Source organism: Harpegnathos saltator, unplaced genomic scaffold, assembly GCF_003227715.2.
Source record: "Harpegnathos saltator strain DR-91 unplaced genomic scaffold, Hsal_v8.6 scaffold224, whole genome shotgun sequence".
Lineage (NCBI taxonomy): Eukaryota > Metazoa > Arthropoda > Insecta > Hymenoptera > Formicidae > Harpegnathos > Harpegnathos saltator.
The window spans coordinates 1108521-1127953 of record NW_020230011.1 but is presented as its reverse complement, the minus strand read 5'-3'; the positions used below and the strand labels follow the sequence as shown (position 1 = coordinate 1127953).

The 19433-nt window shown below is 53.2% G+C and overlaps 1 protein-coding gene across 3 annotated transcripts in view; it reads right to left on the bottom strand.

Annotated features, from left to right (window-relative positions):
• Appl (amyloid-beta-like protein) overlaps positions 1 to 19392 on the bottom strand; it is a 35910-nt gene extending 16518 nt beyond the window's left edge. For 2 of the 3 annotated variants that reach the window (XM_011150628.2, XM_011150629.2), the window contains exon 1: positions 18911 to 19391. In XM_011150628.2, coding sequence (XP_011148930.1) covers positions 18911 to 18973 — 63 coding nt within the window. In that variant the 5' untranslated portion in view covers positions 18974 to 19391. Of the gene's footprint in view, positions 1 to 18910 lie in introns of all 3 variants that reach the window. The other variant, XM_011150630.2, reaches the window with a different exon arrangement.
• Between the last annotated feature and the right edge of the window lie 41 nt (positions 19393 to 19433).

Below are 19433 nucleotides of genomic sequence, written 5' to 3'. Positions count from 1 at the left end.
AGAGAGATGAATTTCGCGACTGAAAGAGGTCAAACGGATACGAAGATCGGCGATTAGGTGCATTATTCCTGTGACGTGACTCGAGGGCGGCGCACATAGCAAAAGAGAGAGAGAGAGAGAGAGAGAGAGAGAGGAGAGAAATTGTGCAAAATGGGGGTGAAATGCGAAAGGTGGGGATAAAGAAAAAGGGAGTAGAGAGAGAGAGAGAGAGAGAGAGAGAGAGAGAGAGAGAGAGAGAGAGGGGGGGGGGAGTATACGTCCCTCTAGCGTGTGCATGTATTACGCGAAGCGCTCGTGGACCGCTTCGTTATATCCGAAGATGGAAGCGCGTAACGTAACGTAAAACGAGAAATCCCTGACTCAGTCGAAATGACGAAACACGTTAACGACACGTGCAGCGACGGAGCGACTCGTTTCGCGGCTTGATAGCAGCGGAGCCGATTTCGTCCCTCCGATCGTTCAAGTGTCAACGTGCTCAGCAAGTAAAATTCTTGTAATGAGGACGTTTCATCTCGACGGTGTCGAGTATATAAATAGAGAGAAGGTACAAGGGTATTAACACGCGACGTGTGCCCGCGAGCCCTTTAGATTTTCACATCTATCTCTCCTCACACACACACACACACACACACACATATATCATCACATGTGCCGCGGAAATCCGGGATTTTTAGTCTCGCTTAAACGACACTTTGGCGATTTCAGTCTGCTGCCCGTCACGACCCACCGGGTCGTTTCCAAGCGGACAGGAAAACTTTGGAAAGCCACGGAGGATACATTTCACTTTTCGGGCAAGAGCAAAAGAAAGAAAATAGAGGCTGCGTCGCTCAACGACCAACACAAATCATGAGGAGCTCGCGACCGGGGGGGAAAACGAAAATTGCCGGGGACGCATTTACGAGAGACTCAGCAGCGCGGCAACTATCTGGCGCGGACAGGAAGTTCAGCCGCGGAGAGAAGAGGGGTAGGAACAGCGCAATTATGTCGCTCCGTAATACCCGACTGACTAATTATATCACTCCGATAATTGCGGCCGATCCTCGGTACGTGGTACGTTAACGCATCGTACAGGGGACATAGGGGCCGCGGTGATAAGCGCGCGCAATAGCAGTAATCCGCGAGAGTATCGAGCAAGTGCATTAATTTTGTTACATATCGAGAGCAGCTTTTCTTTTTTGCTCGCGAGCTTTTGCAAGCGTCCGTCTGGACGCGCGCACGGCGCACGTGACGACGGCGCGTTCGAATGATGTCTCGCGACTCCAAGAGCGCACGATTGAAACAGAGCGACGCGCATTCAAGCGACAATCGCAAGCGCTGCGCATTATCGACCACGGAAGGGAGGAGGAAAATGAGATCGGGGAGGAGGGCAATGCATTACCTATGCGCGAGCGACGCGGACTGTTACTGTCATTACTATCATTATCGCGCGGAGCGATACGTTCCGAAAATGCGAGCTAACGCAATTACTCGTCCACGGCGAGTCGGCTGGAAAGGGCGGGCGAACGGGCGCGTTCGTCACTCGACCGATAATTTCGTTTACGTTCGCAAATTGCGACTCGCGACGCCAGTCATCCAGAGAGGGAGGGAGGGAGCGGGGGCGTCGCGACGCCGGTGCTTTGCATTTCATTGATCCACGTCGCTGTGTCAGGGACAGATCCGCGCCGCGCCGCGCCGCGCCGTTATGTACGGAAGCGGTTCAGAAACCCTGCCGCGCGCGCGCGCGAGCTCAACCCCAGCCGAACCCCAAGGCGGCCTTCGAAACGTTAACGACGACAATTTTTATTCGTTTCGCGCGTTTCCCAAACTCCCCCCTCCCCCCTCTTCTCTCTCTCTCTCTCTCTCTCTCTCTCTCTCTCTCTCAAGAGATTTTCCAGTTTCGAATAATATTCGAAATTAGCTAAAATCAGTTCGTAAACTCTCGAGGTCACTCTGATACGACCTCGAGTTCGTAACCGACTTTTAGCGGTCTCTCTCTCTCTCTCTCTCTCTGTTTTCCTATGGGTCGGCGCAGGCTGCACGGTACTTTCCGAGTTTTTGGTACGGTCACCCACGCAGATTGCAGTGGCCGGCCGGCCGGCTTATCGACTAGCCGGCCTCCGATGTGTGTACCTGATGTGCCCGACTGGTTGTCGGTTAGCGCGCGCACGGCCTGCGGTTTACAATTTCGCTTTTACGGAGGCTGAGACAGCTTGTCCAAAAAGCTCGTAACCTTGAATACGCCCGCAGTTTGGCCCGGTTCGATATAGCGTAACCTTCAATTCGCGTCAATTCGCGCAAATAAACGCGCGCGACCCACTTTGACAGCGAACAATTTACAAATCCTCAAATCGTAATCTCACGCGGAAAGAGAAGACGCTTATTTGCGTGAAGTCGCGCGAGAGCTCGCTTCCGGCCGATTATCCTCGTCTCCTAAGCGATGGCGATTTCCAGAATTTTCAGAATTCTTGAGTAATGCGAGATACGTGGGCGGATTTAAAGATTTGAAAACTTGAAGTTGGAGGAACACTTTGCTCCAGAGAAGAGACAGAGACAGAGAGAGAGAGAGAGAGAGAGAGAGAGAGAAGGGGGGGAGATATCATAGTTGTAAAAAGAAGAATCCATCACCGTACACTCATTAAATATCCGTCACGGCGCGGCGCACGACACGGAGGATTCAATTGAAATAACATCCCGCCCGGAATATCAATGTCTGCGCGCGAGTCCCCGCGCGCGAAAACTCGACTTTCCGTTCGGAATATGGTTTCCTCGTTAGAGGAAATTACTTGAAGGCATCAACGTCCCTGGGATCCCCCAGGACATGTGCGGTTGGTGGTGCGGCGGCGTGCTCAACACCACTCCGGAGCCGCACATTTAGCGGGCTCTGGTCGTTGCACCGCGCTAACTGTAATATAGGCTAACTATTCCCGCGAGGAAGCCCGTGTCCGTGAGTGGGCGCAAGTCCGCAAGTTCAGCCGCGTGTACCACCGGAATACTTCCGCGTAGCTTACCGCGCGGGGGGGGGGGGGGAGGACGGGACGGGACACAGTGACACAATAAGAGGAGGAGGAGGAGGAGCAAGAGAAGAGGTATGCGTGGAACGACGTTCGTTTAAGCCCGCCGCTCTTAATGGATCACACCTTCGTGCGCTTCGTGCGCGATCGTGCTGACGAAAAATGTGCAATTTAACGCGCATCAGCCTTCTCACATACTTCATTCATCTCCCCGCGAAGGAGAAAATGAGATGCACGGGAGGGGTTAACGTAGCCGGTTGCCGACGCGAAGGGAAAAACGCGAGAGAAAACAATGCGACGAATAATATCGTGCGCGGAGCTGCTGCGGCGCGGCGTGCTGATTGCGCAAAGTCCTTGTATTTCCAAATATTTGTATATCGGCAGAGACGGGGGCGGGAAATCGCGCGTGATTTCCACGCGAGGGGGGAAATCGACCCGACCCGACGACCTCTTTTCGAAAGTTGACGGATCGCTCGCTCGGAGTTTTTCTTCAAAGAGGAGACGACATGCGCGCATAAACAACGACGTTGTTTGACTTTATCATTCCACGAGGCGCGCCTCGCAGAAGCACACATCCCGCCAGCGCGTCGGAGGGGGGAGAACTTTGCTGAATAAACAGAATCTCCTTGTTACCTCCCGGTTATTAGCGAGATGCGGCGACGTCGGCAGCGGCGCTTCACAGAACTCCTTCAGCCGCCGCCATCGAATTTTTCCACGGTGCAAAAAGTCCAAAGAGGCCACTCCCGCGCGCGCGCGCGAGAGAGAGAGAGAGAGAGAGAGAGCGCGCGCAGGGGGAGGGAAGCCTTGCGCCAAAGGCACGAGAAAAATATATCATCGCGCGCAGGCACAGTGCGTCGGTGCGTGAGCACCGACATGAGAGAAGAGTGACAGATGATAAGGTGTTTTTCCACGCGAGTGTGCTCTCTGCATTCTCCGGCGAGAGACGGAATGCGAACACGGCGAATCTTCGCGCTCTTTCAGAGTCAAGAGTTTCTTCTCGCGTCGCGTCGCGTCGCGCGCGTCAAGACACACGGATTATCGCGATTACACCGCGATTACATCGAGTTAGCCTATTTTGACGTTTGTCGAAAGATTCGGCTTTCCGGCTTTCATGCGCGCAAACGAGCGCTAAAAGACCGGTAAACGGCCTCTAGCTTTAGCGGCGCTCTCTGGAAATATCCGGCCACGCGTTTGACATTCAACATTCACGCCACGCGCGCGAACGCCTAATTAGCCAGCCTGCACTATTCAGCGGCTTATTATTTTATTAAAACGCCGCCGACCAGCGGTTTAATCACTATCGGCCGTACGTGAATGCACGCGCGTTTTATTCATCGCGGCCCTCCGCCGACGCGCGCGCGGTTCTTTGTCGCAATACTCTCTCGCACGCAACGCTCCCGCGTGTATATATATATATATATATATATATATATATATATACTTCAACAGTGTCGACCCTTCAATTAAAATAACCTCCCCCTCGCCCGCTCGCACGCGACGGCGAACGAACAACACCCCCCCGCCCCCCCCTCGCGCTTCGGTGCGGAGTCGGAACAGCCCCTAACGACGATTCATTCATTCGATTCCCGGGTGTGTACGGCGAAGTGAATTTTTCCGGGATTTAAAGCCCCGGCGCGACGGCGATGATTCTCTCTTCGAAGCGCCGCTTGTTCACACTGCGTTCACTTTCTCGCTCGTTCTTGTGACACGCGAGGGACAGCTCTGCCCCGAAGGAACAGAGAGGGCTCCCCCCGTCCAACCGCGCAGGAGCGTGTGCGTGCGTGCTTGCGCGTCATTCGCGATGAACGAACGCGTCGAGAGAGTGGCGCGAAGCTTCCCCACCGCTCGCGAATCGAGTCGTCGGCGAATTCACCATTGCGTGAAGAACCAGTGAGGAAGAACTCGAGTTCGTAATCGAGCGAGGACACACCGAACTTGGAGGTAATATCAACTTTCGACGAAGAAGAGGGAAAGAGACGGCGCGCGCGCGCGAATTTGCATTTTCTCTCGCGTTTCTCTCACGCGGTATAACCTCGGAATTAATCGTCAGGTCTGCAGAGCGCGCGGCCACTTCCCGGAGGAAAGGTCCGCGCGACACGACGGCCAGTTTGGCAACCGCTGATCTGTCTATATGGTATATCTTCGCTGTGGTCTGCACCGCGTGCGACGTGGCACGAGGCACACCCTCGCACATACGTCCCCCCCTTCTCTCTCTCTCTCTCTCTCTCTCTCTCTCTCTCTCTCTCTCTCTCTCTCTCTCTCTCTCTCTCTCTCTTTCTCTCTCTCTACGTAGGTGCATAGGCGAACGTACATGGTACGCGCGCGCGCGCACATAGCGTATCGGTGGTATCCGGCGCTGGTAGTGGTTATCGGCCGCACTCGCCGGCGCGGGCGGGCGGCTGTTTCGCCCGAGCGAGCCGCGTTATTAAATCAGCCAACCCTCTCGTCGCAACCCCGACGACATCGTGAGTCTGCTCGGCCTGCGACAGCGAGCCGTCCGCTGGGGACGAAGCCTCGGGGCGACGGGGAACCTTTACCTCTCCCACATGTACAACATCCTATTTTTAATATCTCAATAATCGTCGGCCGTGGCAACCTTGATCTCCCCGCGCCGTCGTCGGGGAATAACGAGCGAGATCGATCCCCTCTCGGTCGGTTTTGTTTTCGAGCGGAGGAGCTCTCTCGCCTCCTGGCGTGGCTTTCTCCCCGCAATGAGTCTCCTCGCAAAAACGAGCCTCGCGAAAATCGCGGGGCCGAGAGCACCTCTCTTCGTCTCTTCGGCTTCCGATCGCGAGAGAGCCGTGCGGGTATCGCAAAACTGACAAATGTCCCGCTCTAGATCTTGAATTTCGTCGTTGAGATATTGCCAGAGATCGATGGTGGATACGGATATCGATATCGAAAGGCAAAGGTCTCTCTCCTCCCTCCTCCCTCCTCACCCCCTCTCTCTTTCTTTAATGCCGCAACGTGTGTGACCACTTCATCGACGCCTAAGCTCTCGGCGCTGCAGGACGGCAGCGCGGTCGCGCGGTCGATAACGCCTTATTTTTAGTTCCGGCGCGTCGCGCGACGGAACCGTTTCGTGCTTCCTTCGGCGACGAACGATCCCGATCCTGCGCGTCATCGTCCGCGCGAAAAGAACGACACCGGCGAGCGAGCCGAGCGACAGCAGCCACGTTGCTGGCCGGGGGTTATTAAAAAACGTGTGCGGAATATACGACGACGGCGCGAGAAGGCACGGTGAAGCGCGCTTCCGACGCGTCCGCTGAATTAATACAGCACGGAATCTCTCACTCTCCTCGTGCCAGCCCCACGAGCCCCCCCCCCCCTGGTCCGTGACTGGTCACCGCCCGCTCGTGAAAATCGATAACCCTCGCGGAAAGCTACGGGGGGGAGACTAATAGATCGTCGAGCGGGAACGGTGCCGACGACTGACTCGCGTCTCGGCCCCCCCCCCCGTCTGAAATACCTCTCACCGACACACAGCATGTAGATAACTGATTCATCAATAAACTCGTAGTTTCGCGTGCTCGCTCGTCGCGCTGATGGACGAAGAAGAAAAGGGGAGAAGCAGCACGAGACGGGGGTGCAGCTGCTCGATGAGTTATTACCGCATGGTCGGGGATTATTTCTCGTGACCGCCGTGCTTTCCGAAGGAAACGTTTCGTGATCCGGAATATTCTTTCCTGCCTTTTCCCAGTTGTACGATACATGGTTGCAAATACATACATAAATAATAATATTTATTTGTTGTTAATGCACTTATATATTTGTACAATCGTTATTATTATATTATATTGGGTTGATCTATAAGTTTGTAAAGATAGCTGATTAGGAAAATAGTTTCGGTTGTACCATCATCTATGTACCATCTATGTACCATGCTTTGCTACAGCTGACATCGTGGAGAATATTTTGCGGCGCAAGTGATAGTGTTTGAGGAAATATAGTTGTCCTTTGTTGCAGCTTGAAATGGAAGGCAGTAGTGGAGTTTTTTTTTGGGTGCATTATGCTTTCTTACATCCACAAAGGCAAACGTGCAACGCAAACACATGAAAAGATGTGTGTACCGGAGAAGATGCCGGAGAAACGAACGCGCGCGCGCGCGCGCGCGCGTGTGCCAGAAGTGGTTTTTAAACTTTCGTGCAGAAGAAGTAAATGTTCAAGATGTGCCTCGCTCTGATAGGCCGGTAATTACGGATATCCAGTAAATAACCACTTGCTCGACACATCAAAACTCGGGTCGCACATCGCAGTAGAGTTGAACATTGATCGACCGACCATTTCGACACACTTAAATTGAAATAATAAAAAAGTTTGATGTTCGGGTGTCGGACTATTTGACGGAACGATATTTAATGGATCGCATATCCGTCTACAATTCACTTTACAGGGTGCAATGAAATCGAACCGCTTTTTCAATTCAAACAAATGATAACGGGAAACGAAAAGTGGATTCTCTGCAATAACGTTGAACGTAAACGACGGTCGTGGAGTAAGGTCGTGAGGTGAACCTCCATTACCTTGTTCGCATCCAAAAAAGTCACGCTTTCCACGCTGATGGGAACTTTGTTACTTTAGAAGATTAGAAAAAATTCGGAATGTTTCTTCGGGGGAAAAGTGCAAGAATTTTACCACGGGATCGGAATCACGTGAAAATTACGTGAAAGATGGTAAAGGATTGTCGAATGGCGCATATATTATTGATTAAAATTGTTTTCAAGGAGAATGCATTTTTCAATCTCTCGTTGAAAAGTCCACACGAACTTATGGATCAACCCAATACATCACTCGGTAACACACTTCTATTAACTTGGTAAAGGGAAGAGAAGAAAAGTTCCGCGGATCACGAGTCCTTCCTCAAAGTGGTTTCTGCGAAAGTTCGCTTCGAGATCCGGCGGGAACGTTTAAGTGTGTGTGCGCGCCACTTATATCGAGGCCGTCTCGCGCGCCACGAAGATTCGGATCGCAGATTTCAGCTCGCTTTGAAGCTTTGAGATGCGCATGCATTTTTAAAGAACCACTGATACTGCTTACTAGCGTGCGACTCTCGAGGATCCCGCCTTACTCAGATCGCTCGCTCGCTCGCTTGCGAGCCGCGTGAATAACGCAGGCGAGCGGCACTAATCTAATAGCGATATATACCATGTCATAGACGCCGAATCACGTACGGACGAAATCCCCGCTCAGACGTAAGCTGACGTCAAAGGACGGCCATCTATTTTTTAACTATAGAGAGGGAGAGAGAGAGAAAGACCTTTAGCGCGGCTTTTTTCCGGCCGCTCGCGACGGCCTTTCTTTTCAGAGAGCCAACCGTTATCCTCCTCGCGGCTGCCACAGCAACCCGACAAACTCAGCCGGAATTTTTAGCCGGGCAAAACACACATTTCTAAATGACACGAGTGACTCGAAAGCAGCGATACACACACGAGAAAGAGAGAGAGAGAGAGAGAGAGAGAAAGAGTCGCATGCGGCGACTCGCTCGAATTTTTCACACGCGAGAACCTCGCGAGAGTGGCGCGCGATCGCGTATCGCCCTCCATCATGGCGTACTCCTCACTTGGAGATTCGAGCTTTGATTTTCCACGTTTTTCCACCGAAGGAAAACAAGGAAAAGAGAACGCGTGACCCACTTGCCGAAGAATACTAGGCGGCGGGGTCAAACACCTCGGCACTGCAGCGTGCGCACTCCGAGTGATTTCCGCGACTGGTAATCACAACGGTTATTAACCCCGCGCTAGTCAGTCACGTAGGTGAGCATCGATCTTTTCTTCCTCCCCTTGTGTCTTCTTCTGGTCCAAGTGGACTTCACAGATACGCGATGAAAGGACGGTAAAATTCGCCCTTGTGTAATAAGTCACGCCATTGCTACTGCAGTACTGGAGCTAAGAGCCGAGCTCGCACCCCTCGTCGAGCTGCAAGTCTCGCTCGCTCGCGCGCGCGAGAATACAGTAATAAAATAACGATATATGTATTTTCAGCCGAGAATATAGATGGTGATTCGATTTGCCGCAAATACGCCGACTTCGTGCTCGTTCATTTACTCTACAAGAATACCATCGCGGCGGCGGCGGCGCGCGGGGATATTATCGTCGGGCCGACGCGGATATTTCGGTGATAACGGTGCTCGTTAAACAAGTTTATCGGGATAAGAGGTGAAAAGCCGGGCGGCGGATCGTCGTCGTCGAGTCGATTCCACCGCGGCAAATTTCGCGTTCCCCCCTTAATCCCCCGAGTCCCGAGAAGAAAAGTACTTGGGCGAAATGGGCGCGCTTAACTAACTAACGAACGAACGAACGAACGAATGAACGAACGAACGACATGAATGATATTATTATTACGGCGTGTTCACACGCAGAGGTGTGTGCGCCCGCGCACCGGTCACCGATAAGTCACCTTGTGTGACGCGTGTGTACGTACAGCACACGGCGGCAACAGGCGTGTTGCCGTGTGCACGCACATTTTTCCCGTGACGTAACACGGCCGTTATAAGCGGGCGTGCAAGCGATTTTACTCGCCGAATAGAATACAACGCGTCATTGTTCCGAGAAGGACGCGAGAACTGAGAGACGAAGATCGTGACTCGAGACAACACACGCAAGATCTACGACGGTCGATGATGTCGATGATGATGCAACCGCAACCGGCTCCGAGCGTGCCGACCACACCTTGCAACTCGCGCGGCGTGTGCGCGCTTATTATGTACGTCGCGGAGGTGCTTCGCGAGAGCGGCTCGTTTAAATGTATCGGGATGACGACGGCGGCGGCGGCGGCGGCGGCGGCGGCGGCGGCGGCGACGACGACGACGAGTTCTCTCGCTCCGGGATAATCGGCGGTGCTTCGTCCGTCTCCGGTGACGCGATTCGCGCAGCGGCATCTTACAAGAGGCAAGCGGTTACAATGATATATGGTAATTGCAGCGACATTGTCTTCGAGTCTGAAACAATGCGGCGCGGAGAGTACTGATAGAGAGAGAGAGAGAGAGAGAGAGAGAGGGGGGGGAGAGAGAAAGATCGCATCATCTCTCCCAGTATCTTGGTCTTTCTTCGCGAACACGGCGGAAGGAAGCTTGCGATTTTCTTCCTGTTCCAACTTCCAGCACGTCGATACGCTGCGAAGCTTCGCGACGAGAGACGAAGAGGGAAAAATGCCAACGACGAATGCGGAGAGTAGTCTTTCTAGGCCACGATTATTCGCGGCCTAGAAACGATTGCGTGAAATGCATCTACCCTCTCTCGCTCTCTCATCCCTCTCTGTCTCGTCGCGTGCTCGCAGAAGGATTCGACGTGTTCGACGAGGTGATTTCAGGTGACTCTTGCATTTTTCATTTCGCACTTTGCGCGCGCGCGCGCGCGCGCGTTTTATCGCGATTGCTGAAGCATCGCACGGCGGAACGCGCGAGCAACGACGCCATTTTTCACGAGCGCGCGCGCCCGTCGTCCGGGCCGCGCGCGGCACTTGACACGTGCAATTTCCGCCCGACGAGCACGATGGGTTCATTAAGACGTTCCTTTTGCCGAACAATGGATGCGCGACGTCTGTACAGCCGATTACGCGATGTTTTATATAAGATACCATCTAAATGGATTTGCTTAATGCATTTACGGCGAATCTGGCCGCAGCCTTAAGGAGCTTCCGGCGCACGCGATATCGCATATGTGACGCCGGATCTTTCGGACGCCGGATGCCGAAAGCGGAGAGAGACTCGACACAAAAATAGGAAGAAAACAAGGACGAAGGTAATACAGCGAACGAGAGACGATACGGGCTGAAAAGTCGTTCAGGTGCCATCGCGTGGCTCACTTTGGCGCAAGTTTTAATTGCGTCCTGCAATTGCGCGACTTTTGACATCGCCGCTATAACTGATGATTCACGTTCGTCGCGAGATCGCGAGACCGCGGGGACCGCGATTTACACACGACTGACGAATGAAATAAGGCGGACGTCTGCGAAAAATCGATGTCGACGTTCGTTCGTTCGGAGAGGACGCGATATATTACGGTTTTACGAGGAGCCACGGGGAGTTTATGCACACCGCCGGAATTTGCGACGGAGTGATTAAAAAAATAAATTAAAGGAATACAGAGAAGAAAATAATAAAATAACATCGGTCTCTCTCTCTCTCTCTCTCTCTCTCTCTCTCCCTCTCTCTCTCTCTCTCTCTCCCTCTCCCTCTCTCGAGCAGAAGCATATTTCGCTTCATTCGATCCAACGATAGGATCTATTTCTCGGAACTATCCGCGGTTTCTCGCTTCGCGAGCAATGAAGGACCAAATTGGCTTTCGCGCGCTCACGTTCTGATCAATCCGGAGCCGGCTCGGAGGGAATATCGATCCCGCTCGTTCTTTCAAATAAATGATACGCCATCGTTTCCACTTGGAGAACGCACGCGCTCGCGCGCACAGCAGCACGACTTCCGTAAGTTCTGGCCGAGGAATCGACCGCTGTGCGGATAGATGAAATTTCGAGTCGAGAAATCCGGCTCGCGCTGTTACATTAGCGGAGTAAATCTGGCCAGCTCACTCGGATTATTTTCAAATCGTTACCCGCGAGAAATCGGCCAACCCCGGGTTCCTCGGCTGGCCGAGGTGAGACCGCCCTGACGATTTATTAGCGCTGCTTCGTTAATGGCCTTAAAGAATTAGCTGGCGACAACTAACTCGGTGGCAGCTTGACTCGCCTGTCCAGCGAATGGTGCTTCAGCCGACAGGGCGACGGTCCTTCCATCTTTCTCTCTCACTCTTTCTCCCCCCTTTCTCTCTGTCTCTCTCTCTCTCTCTCTGTCTCTCTCCTCTCTCTCTCTCTCTCTCTGTCTCTCTGTCTCTGTCTCTCTATCTCTCGTCTAATCCAGACGAGAGACGTTAAGGGGGTTAAGCAAACTTGGTCGGGACTCCGCTTTGCAGATAACGTTGCACGCTCGTCGGCGCATTACGACGCGCGAATGCACTTTGAAATCCACTTAAATGCACGCGCCGAAATCAGGCAGCTGCATCTACGGACGGTTTTGGGAAAAGGAAAGAGGAAAGGCGGGTAGCGCGCGCAAGAAGGAAGCTAGCCGGGACATTACGAAGCAACGAAGATCGGAGAATCGGCCGCGATCCAATCGCGTTATCGCCGAATGAAATTCCGTCTCGGTGCATCGTGTCGGTCCTTTGGCATCCTCTGTATATCGATGAACCGCGATGAACTCGACGAACGGGTGAGAGCTCGAGAGCGCCCTCCTCGGAGCTCCTCGACCTAAGCATGATCCTGACGTTCGACCGCCTCGGTGAGGTCGAAGAGAATTGATTAGCGTGTATTCATCGCCGGGCTTTTCCTTCCTCCGGAGAGAGATGCAGGAGCGGAGCACGTAAGCGATTATCTCCCTCTGACCGCGAAATATGTTTTCTCGAGTTAATCTGCTCCGATTACTCACCGACTGCCACCGGGCCACCTCGATCAAGGTGAGCACGGCTTTTGTTGAAAGCTGCCGTGCTGCGATTAAGCGCGGCGGATTTGCCCCGTTTCTGTGTGCCCGCTTCGGCGGACGGACGGACGGACGGACGGACGGACGGCCGGCCGGCCGGCCGGCCGGCTGGAGGAATTACGCGCGAGGGTAACGCGTTTGTGTATCACGGATTATAATCCGCCGCGATTCGTGGCGGTTTCGTGCTTTCTCGCGCGTACCGGGATAATAGCGGACGGTGGCGGCGCGGCGCGGCGCGGCGGGAGGCCAGGGATACCTTTGAAATTTAAATCGCCCACGACGAGAGCGCGGAGACGGCGAAACTGTATATTCCCTGCGCGCTGCAGTGCACACGACGCAAAAACACGACGCGCGACCGCGAAGGTTCGAGCGACCGAAAGCGCGGAAAACGCGCGTTTATTCGTCGTATTCGAGGTAGAGAGCCTCGGGTTGCTCCGCGACGAATTTTCCGTCACGCTCGAGGAAGAAACGCACCGCGGCCGCGCCTCGGCTCCGAGGTAAAGCTGAATTCACACTACCCGTTCGGACGGCGGCAGAGTCCGTCAAATTTTCCGTCAAATTCTTCTCAAATGCTACAAAAAGCTTTTAATTCTTTTCGTAATGGTTCTATTATTAAAAAACAAAAATGTAATGTCACAGCGACAGCGATAAATCAATCTGTCGTGTGCATTAATGTCGCGCTATTTTACTAAATAAATAAACCGAATTAAGAGAAATAAAATATTTGAAGATTATTAATCTCAGCTATTCTCTCCGAGTTCTTCTGTCTGTTTGTGCTATAAAATCATTCTGTTCTAATGAAGATCAACGGAGTCCTGCTTGCCGCCGTCTAGTCGGAATTACTGAACGCAGCGTCATGCGTTTCTCTCTCTCTCTCTCTCTCTTTTTCCTCTCTCTCACACAGCAATCAACAACGAAATTGAAAACGCGTTGCATATTAAGTGCAACGTCGTTCGTACGTGCCCAAGTGCCGAGAGGACAGTAGCGACTCTCGAGAGCAGTCGACGGCACATCCGGTCGCGTATCGAGCGCGTCGCTAATCGCTCGCGAGGCCCTTCATTCCGCGGTCGTTAATCAAACCGCGTCGTCTGTACGTGCCGACGTGCCGTCGCCAGGTGGCATCATTCTGCAAGATTTTAACGAGACATTGTTCGTCGCGACGCTCGTCCGCGCGACCGGACCGGAGAATCACAAGTCCGTTCGGGATCATTCGCGATCGACCTCCGAGCCCCGATTTCGATGGATCGCGATCGCGGGAAGAACGACTCTGCCCCATAATTATGATTTTCACTCCGCTTTCACTCCGCTCCCCTTCTCGCTCCCCCTCCCGCGCCGCTACCGCTTGCCTCTTCGCTGCGATTCGATAAAATTCCTCACTGCTCGTCGGCCCGATCGAGAGCGGCCGGGCCGGGCCCGGCCTCGCGATTAGTTCCGCGCGCAATTAACGCGACGATCTCCCGCGGCGCAAATCGCGCGTGGACCAGTTGTTGCGTAATGTCGCACACGCGCGCGCGCGCGGTCTATTCACGAATAATTAACAGATCGAGGGCGCAATCATCGAACCGATGAATAAATTACGGCGCAATCAGCGCCGATTCGCCTCGTCCACTACGGACGATGCGTTCGCTGCGATCGGTTCGCTGGACCACTTTCCATGCGTGTCGCGAAATTGCCCGAAGCTCCGGCATAGACTGGTGTGTGCTCGCTCGCCCGCCGCACCGCACCGCGCCGCGCCACGTCTCTCGTGACAAGTCCTCGAAATCGCTCGAAACGACGCGCACTCGCGGCTTAATCCGCGCGCGCGCGCGCGCGCGTACGCGAGAGAGAGAGAGAGAGAGAGAGAGAGAATTTATATTTGACATATAATAATCAGGCACACTCTTTATCCGTCCGGAGCACGCGCAACGTATCGCGTCGCTGCAGGGAGGATCAAACGACGTATTTCGCGTATACGCGGATTTCATCATCCGTGCATTTGTGCATCTTGTATTCCGTTTCGGGGTCGTTGTCGGTAAAAAAATGCGCGCCGGCACGCGCGTGCATCGGCAAGCGTACGCCGAATTTTTTCCGCCGCGTCAGTTTATATTGTATTCTTCTTTTATTTTGCCGTTTTTATTTTGCAGTTTTACGCTGCGCCCCCTGCGCCCTCTGAGCGGCTTGCACGCGAAAAGCTGTCGAAAGCGACCGGCACGGTCGCTGTTTGGGAGGCGCGCGTGTCCGCGAATATCTTCCGCAACGATTTCATCCTTGGAGATTATCCGTTAATCACCTCTGCGCCTTATCGCGGAGTCTTTCAAACATTCCCATTAATATTTTATCTCATCGTACAAATCGCGTGCGCGCAATGCATCAAAGCGCAGTTTCTCAGAGTCAAAGGAGCGTCGCTCCGCTCCTGACGTTTCCCTTTCGGTAACGATGCGCGCCCCCGCAGCTTTGTGCAGGTTATGCGCGCAATTAGATGATAAACATTGCGCGGAGACTAGGTCCGCAGGAGCGAATGAATCGAGATGTAACCGTTATAAACCGAATTCCTATGGAATTATAATCCCTCGCGACGACGACGACGACGACGACGACGACGACGACGACGACGACGACGACGACGACGACGACGACGACGACGACGACGACGACGACGACGACGACGACGACGACGACGACGACGACGACGACGACGACGACGACGACGACGACGACGACGACGCCGCTTTCGCATAAGTAATTTTATGCTATTAACAAGAAGCAAGCTGCATATCGCGTTAATTTATCGCGTACATCGCGCGCCGGAAGAATTCGATTAATTTGCGAGAGAAAAAAAATTGGTTAGGTCACAGCAAGGTAAATGCAAACGAGTGCACATTATGCGACGATGAATCTAGCAAAAGAGAAGATTGCGTCATAACGTCGTTGCTACCGGCAGTCGCTTCAATAATTGATAAATAATCGTTTTGTGTACACGTTTTAACATGTGTGTGTGTGTGTATGTGTGTGTGTGTGTGTGCACACACACACAATAGATGTGAAGAAAATAGATGCGCGCAGACACACATGTACCAGGAAACGTGACTAGCATAGCATAGCATTGATGTGAATAGCAGCACTGAAATATCGAACGTGAGAATTGAAATCGCGTTTAACGTCGAGGGGCAAAATTACAGGCAATTACATGGAACGGTTATCTTGCAGGATGCATCGTCCCTATTAAACATGGACTCGTACTTGCATTCGGAGGACTATAGCAGCGCGTTAGTCACTAATAAGATACGCGCTGCTATCAAGAATAATTCAAATTAGTGCACAGATTAAGGCTAATTCGAATTAGTGCTGTTACATTTCGAGACATACAGAATCCCGAATGCAGAATTAACGTTTCGTGTCGCGCAATCACAACAGACCGACCGTAGAAAATGCCACAATGGACACGAGTCGTAACCGAGTCGACCAATCCCCGAAACGTCTTAGTCGGACCAGTGCGCACGCATACATGTTTAAAGACTCAACTTATTAAACAGAGGGAATAAAAACTGAAGCATCCACGGAATTGTTCCGTCCGGAGCACGGAATAAAGCTAATATCGCTTTTCGCCAGTGTCCGTTTTCGTAAACACCTGCCATAACTAAAATTGAATTTCCTCCCCCCCCCCTCCCACGCACTCGCTTGAATTTCACTTCCCCGCCCCGTCTCCGTTTTGCGCGTTATTCGCGAAATTGCCAGAAGTCGACGGTAAAATGCTAATTATACGCGACACGAACACGGCCGGGTCGCGCGAGGTGTGCGCACGCCTTCTTGGAAAATCCCTTCTGCACGGCATGAGATAAGTCATTCGGCGCACTCATGGGAAGAGCGCGCTGCATAATTCCCATAAAATCTAGCCGCACCTGCGCTCTCGAGACTCGAATATCCCCGTAATTAGATCCGCCCGCGAGAGTTTTCATATACAACACACGCGCGCGCGCCGAATCGCACTCCCGCTCCGCCGGATGCAGCACACACTCCTCCGCCCTTTCGTCTCTCGCTCGCTTCTACCTCTCTCTCTCTCTCTCTCCTCTTCTCTCCCTCTCGGTTGTCGATTGTTTTTAAACGCGTTCTTTCTGAACGAAAAGCCTGTTTACGCGACGCGACGCGGCATGTAACATCGATAAAAGCGGGCTCGCATGTACACATGGCCGCGTGCGTGAAACGAGCGTGACACAAACGAGCCTATTAATGACGGCCGCTCTCTCGCTCGTCTCGCTTGTGTACGATTTAAATGCCGCTTTTAAATGGTCGTAACGCGAGGAGGCATTTAAACGACCGGCGCGCGGGCCAGCCGCGCGGAAGGTCGGGAACGCCGACAATCCTCAAAAGGCGTAACCCGAAACGACTGCGAGTGCCGCGCAGACACGAGATCGCTCGCGATCGAAGCTCGCGAGAGAGCGTTGGGTGAAACGGCCGGGTTAAATAGCGGCCAAATGAGCGAGCTTCAGACGATGACACAGACTGTGTCTATATGAGTAAGTTAGATATGGAAGAGAGACACACACACACACACACACACACCTTCGACGATACGGTCACGGCCTTAATGAGGTGAGAGAGTTAATATCACCAATATCCCATATCACGTCCTCTCCGCTTCTCAACGCAGAGTTGAGTTTTCGTACGAGCGACGACGAGAGCGGAATTTCCAAGGGTCCCAAATTTACACACGACACTTCGGTACGAGACTGACACGACGCAAGAAGCTTTCACCAGATTTTTTCGTCGCATCGACTCGCGCGCTAATCGCTGACGTAATCCTTCGGGCGTCCACATGGTCGGCGACCGCGGCCGAATTCACGGGCGCGGATTATTTTCGAATTACGACGCAGTCGGATAATGCGACAACGATATGGTCGGATATGCAAATCGCCTGCTACATCGGTCCTTTATAGAGTGTTTTGTCGTACGGCGGCTGCTTTCGAAATTGCATTACTCTGCTATAGAGCGGATTATTAATTATTTATTATATGTAGACTATCGGTCATGATGAAACGCTGCCGACTAGGAGAGAAAAAAGAAAAACCGAGAGAGAGTAAGAGAGAACTGGAGAAAAAGAGGGAGAGAGGGAGAGAGAGGGAGAGAGAGAGAGAGCGAGAGGGAGAGGGGGAGAGAAAGAGAGAGAGAGAGAGAGAGAGAGAGAAAAAACCGTTATGGACTCGCTGGTTGTGGCAGAATTGCAAATTGTGAGGATGCGCCCAAGTTGGAAAACGTCGCGCTCAGCAAGCGAGAGCGACGCAAACCGCATTGAAATAAAAACGGGAAATGTCATGCGACGGAGCGTCAAATCGATTGAGAATTACTCGAGCTGTTTCTCTCTCTCTCTCTCTCTCTCTCTCTCTCCCCCTCTCTCCACTCCCCTCTCTCTCTCTCTCTCTCCACACGGCCCACGGTTTCTCACCACCCACCGCCAATGCCCACACGCGACTATTGCGAGCGACGTTAAAATTTGCTTCGGTGAATCGGAAGGAAACCGCCGCGAGTCTCCTTCTCTCTGGTTGCCTTATCGACAGTCAGTTTCATCAAATTACAAAACTCACGCTGGGGCGATCGTGATGGATGGCGAATAAATTACTCGCTCAAATCGTCGACGACGAAGCGTGAGGCTTCGCATTTTGCATTAACACGCAAATTCTCGCTTACGCCAGCACGGATCGATCATTTTCCCGGCGTTACCGGTCGTCGTATTCACGAGCCGCCTCCGCAGCATTCTTTTCGGGAAACGCAGCCGTGACCGCTTCGTAACGCTTCGTAGGGACACGAAGCGCTTTAACGCTCTAACGCAAAGCGCGATCGCGCAAAACCGCGATTTGCTCGGAAAATGGACCGGACAGAATGGGGGAGGGGAGGGGGGATAGAAAGCCGGGGAACACGAACGACCGATCCGACGTTGCTTCGTTCGGTGTTACGCAAATTTGGTGATTTCGCGAGACTGAGCGCGTCCGCAAGACGCGAAGAAAAAATCGCCGCAGCAGCCGTTCTCGATGCAATGGTGCAACGTCGCGACGCGGTCATTGATCGGAGAGCATTTGACAGCCGCCATGGCACCATAGGGTTGTAGAGAATCTCACGGGGACGACCACCGGCGCGTAATTTCAGGCCGAAGGAAAAAGCGGAGATTGCGGGCCACACACTACATCGATCGTCTTAGCGTCTTGCTGCGCCTGACATTTGCCTGGCTCGAGGGTGAAAGCGCCGCTCGCGTTCGAACATCGCTCGTTTCGCGTTTCTCGGGATTAAATGACGAGTAAGAGACAGACAGACAGAGAGAGAGAGAGAGAGAGAGAGAGAGAGAGAAAGAGAGAGAAAGAGAGAGAGAAAGAGAGAGAGAAAGAGAGAGAGAGAGGGGGGGAGAATGAGCGAGCGAATGGGACAGGTAGATAGAGAAGGAGGCGCGGAACAAAGACATGAGGGCGATAAGGAAAGAATTTCTTACCTGGACGCGGCAGACGAGCGACAGGACGCCGAGCAACGCGGCCAGCGCCAGCATCCCCTTCATCTCCTTCCTCTTCCCGGCCCACCTACGATTCCACGTCCTCTCGTTCTCCTCGACGAGTGTGTCCGCTCACGGCGAATGCCTCCGCGAATCCTCCGCAAATCCTGCGGATCTCTTCTTTCCTTCTCCGAATGCTCGTGTATCTTCCTCTCTGTCCCTCTCTCTCTCTCTCTCTCCCCCTCTCCCTCTCTCGTCGTCTCCCGTTCTCAGAACGTTCCTCTTTCCCAGCCGACGAGGCGTATGAAAACGGTGTTACGCCGTATGAAACGCGTCGCAATGATTCTTGCGGGACACAGCCCCGATCCTCGTCGTCGCGGTACGTACGGTTTTACCTGGCGCACAATTCACCCGCCGTATATACCACCGAGAGCGCAGCGAACTACTGCCCGCCTACAGTCGTCGCCGTCGTCGTCGTCGCCGCCGCCACCATCGCCGCCGCCGCCACCACCGCCGCCGCCGCCGC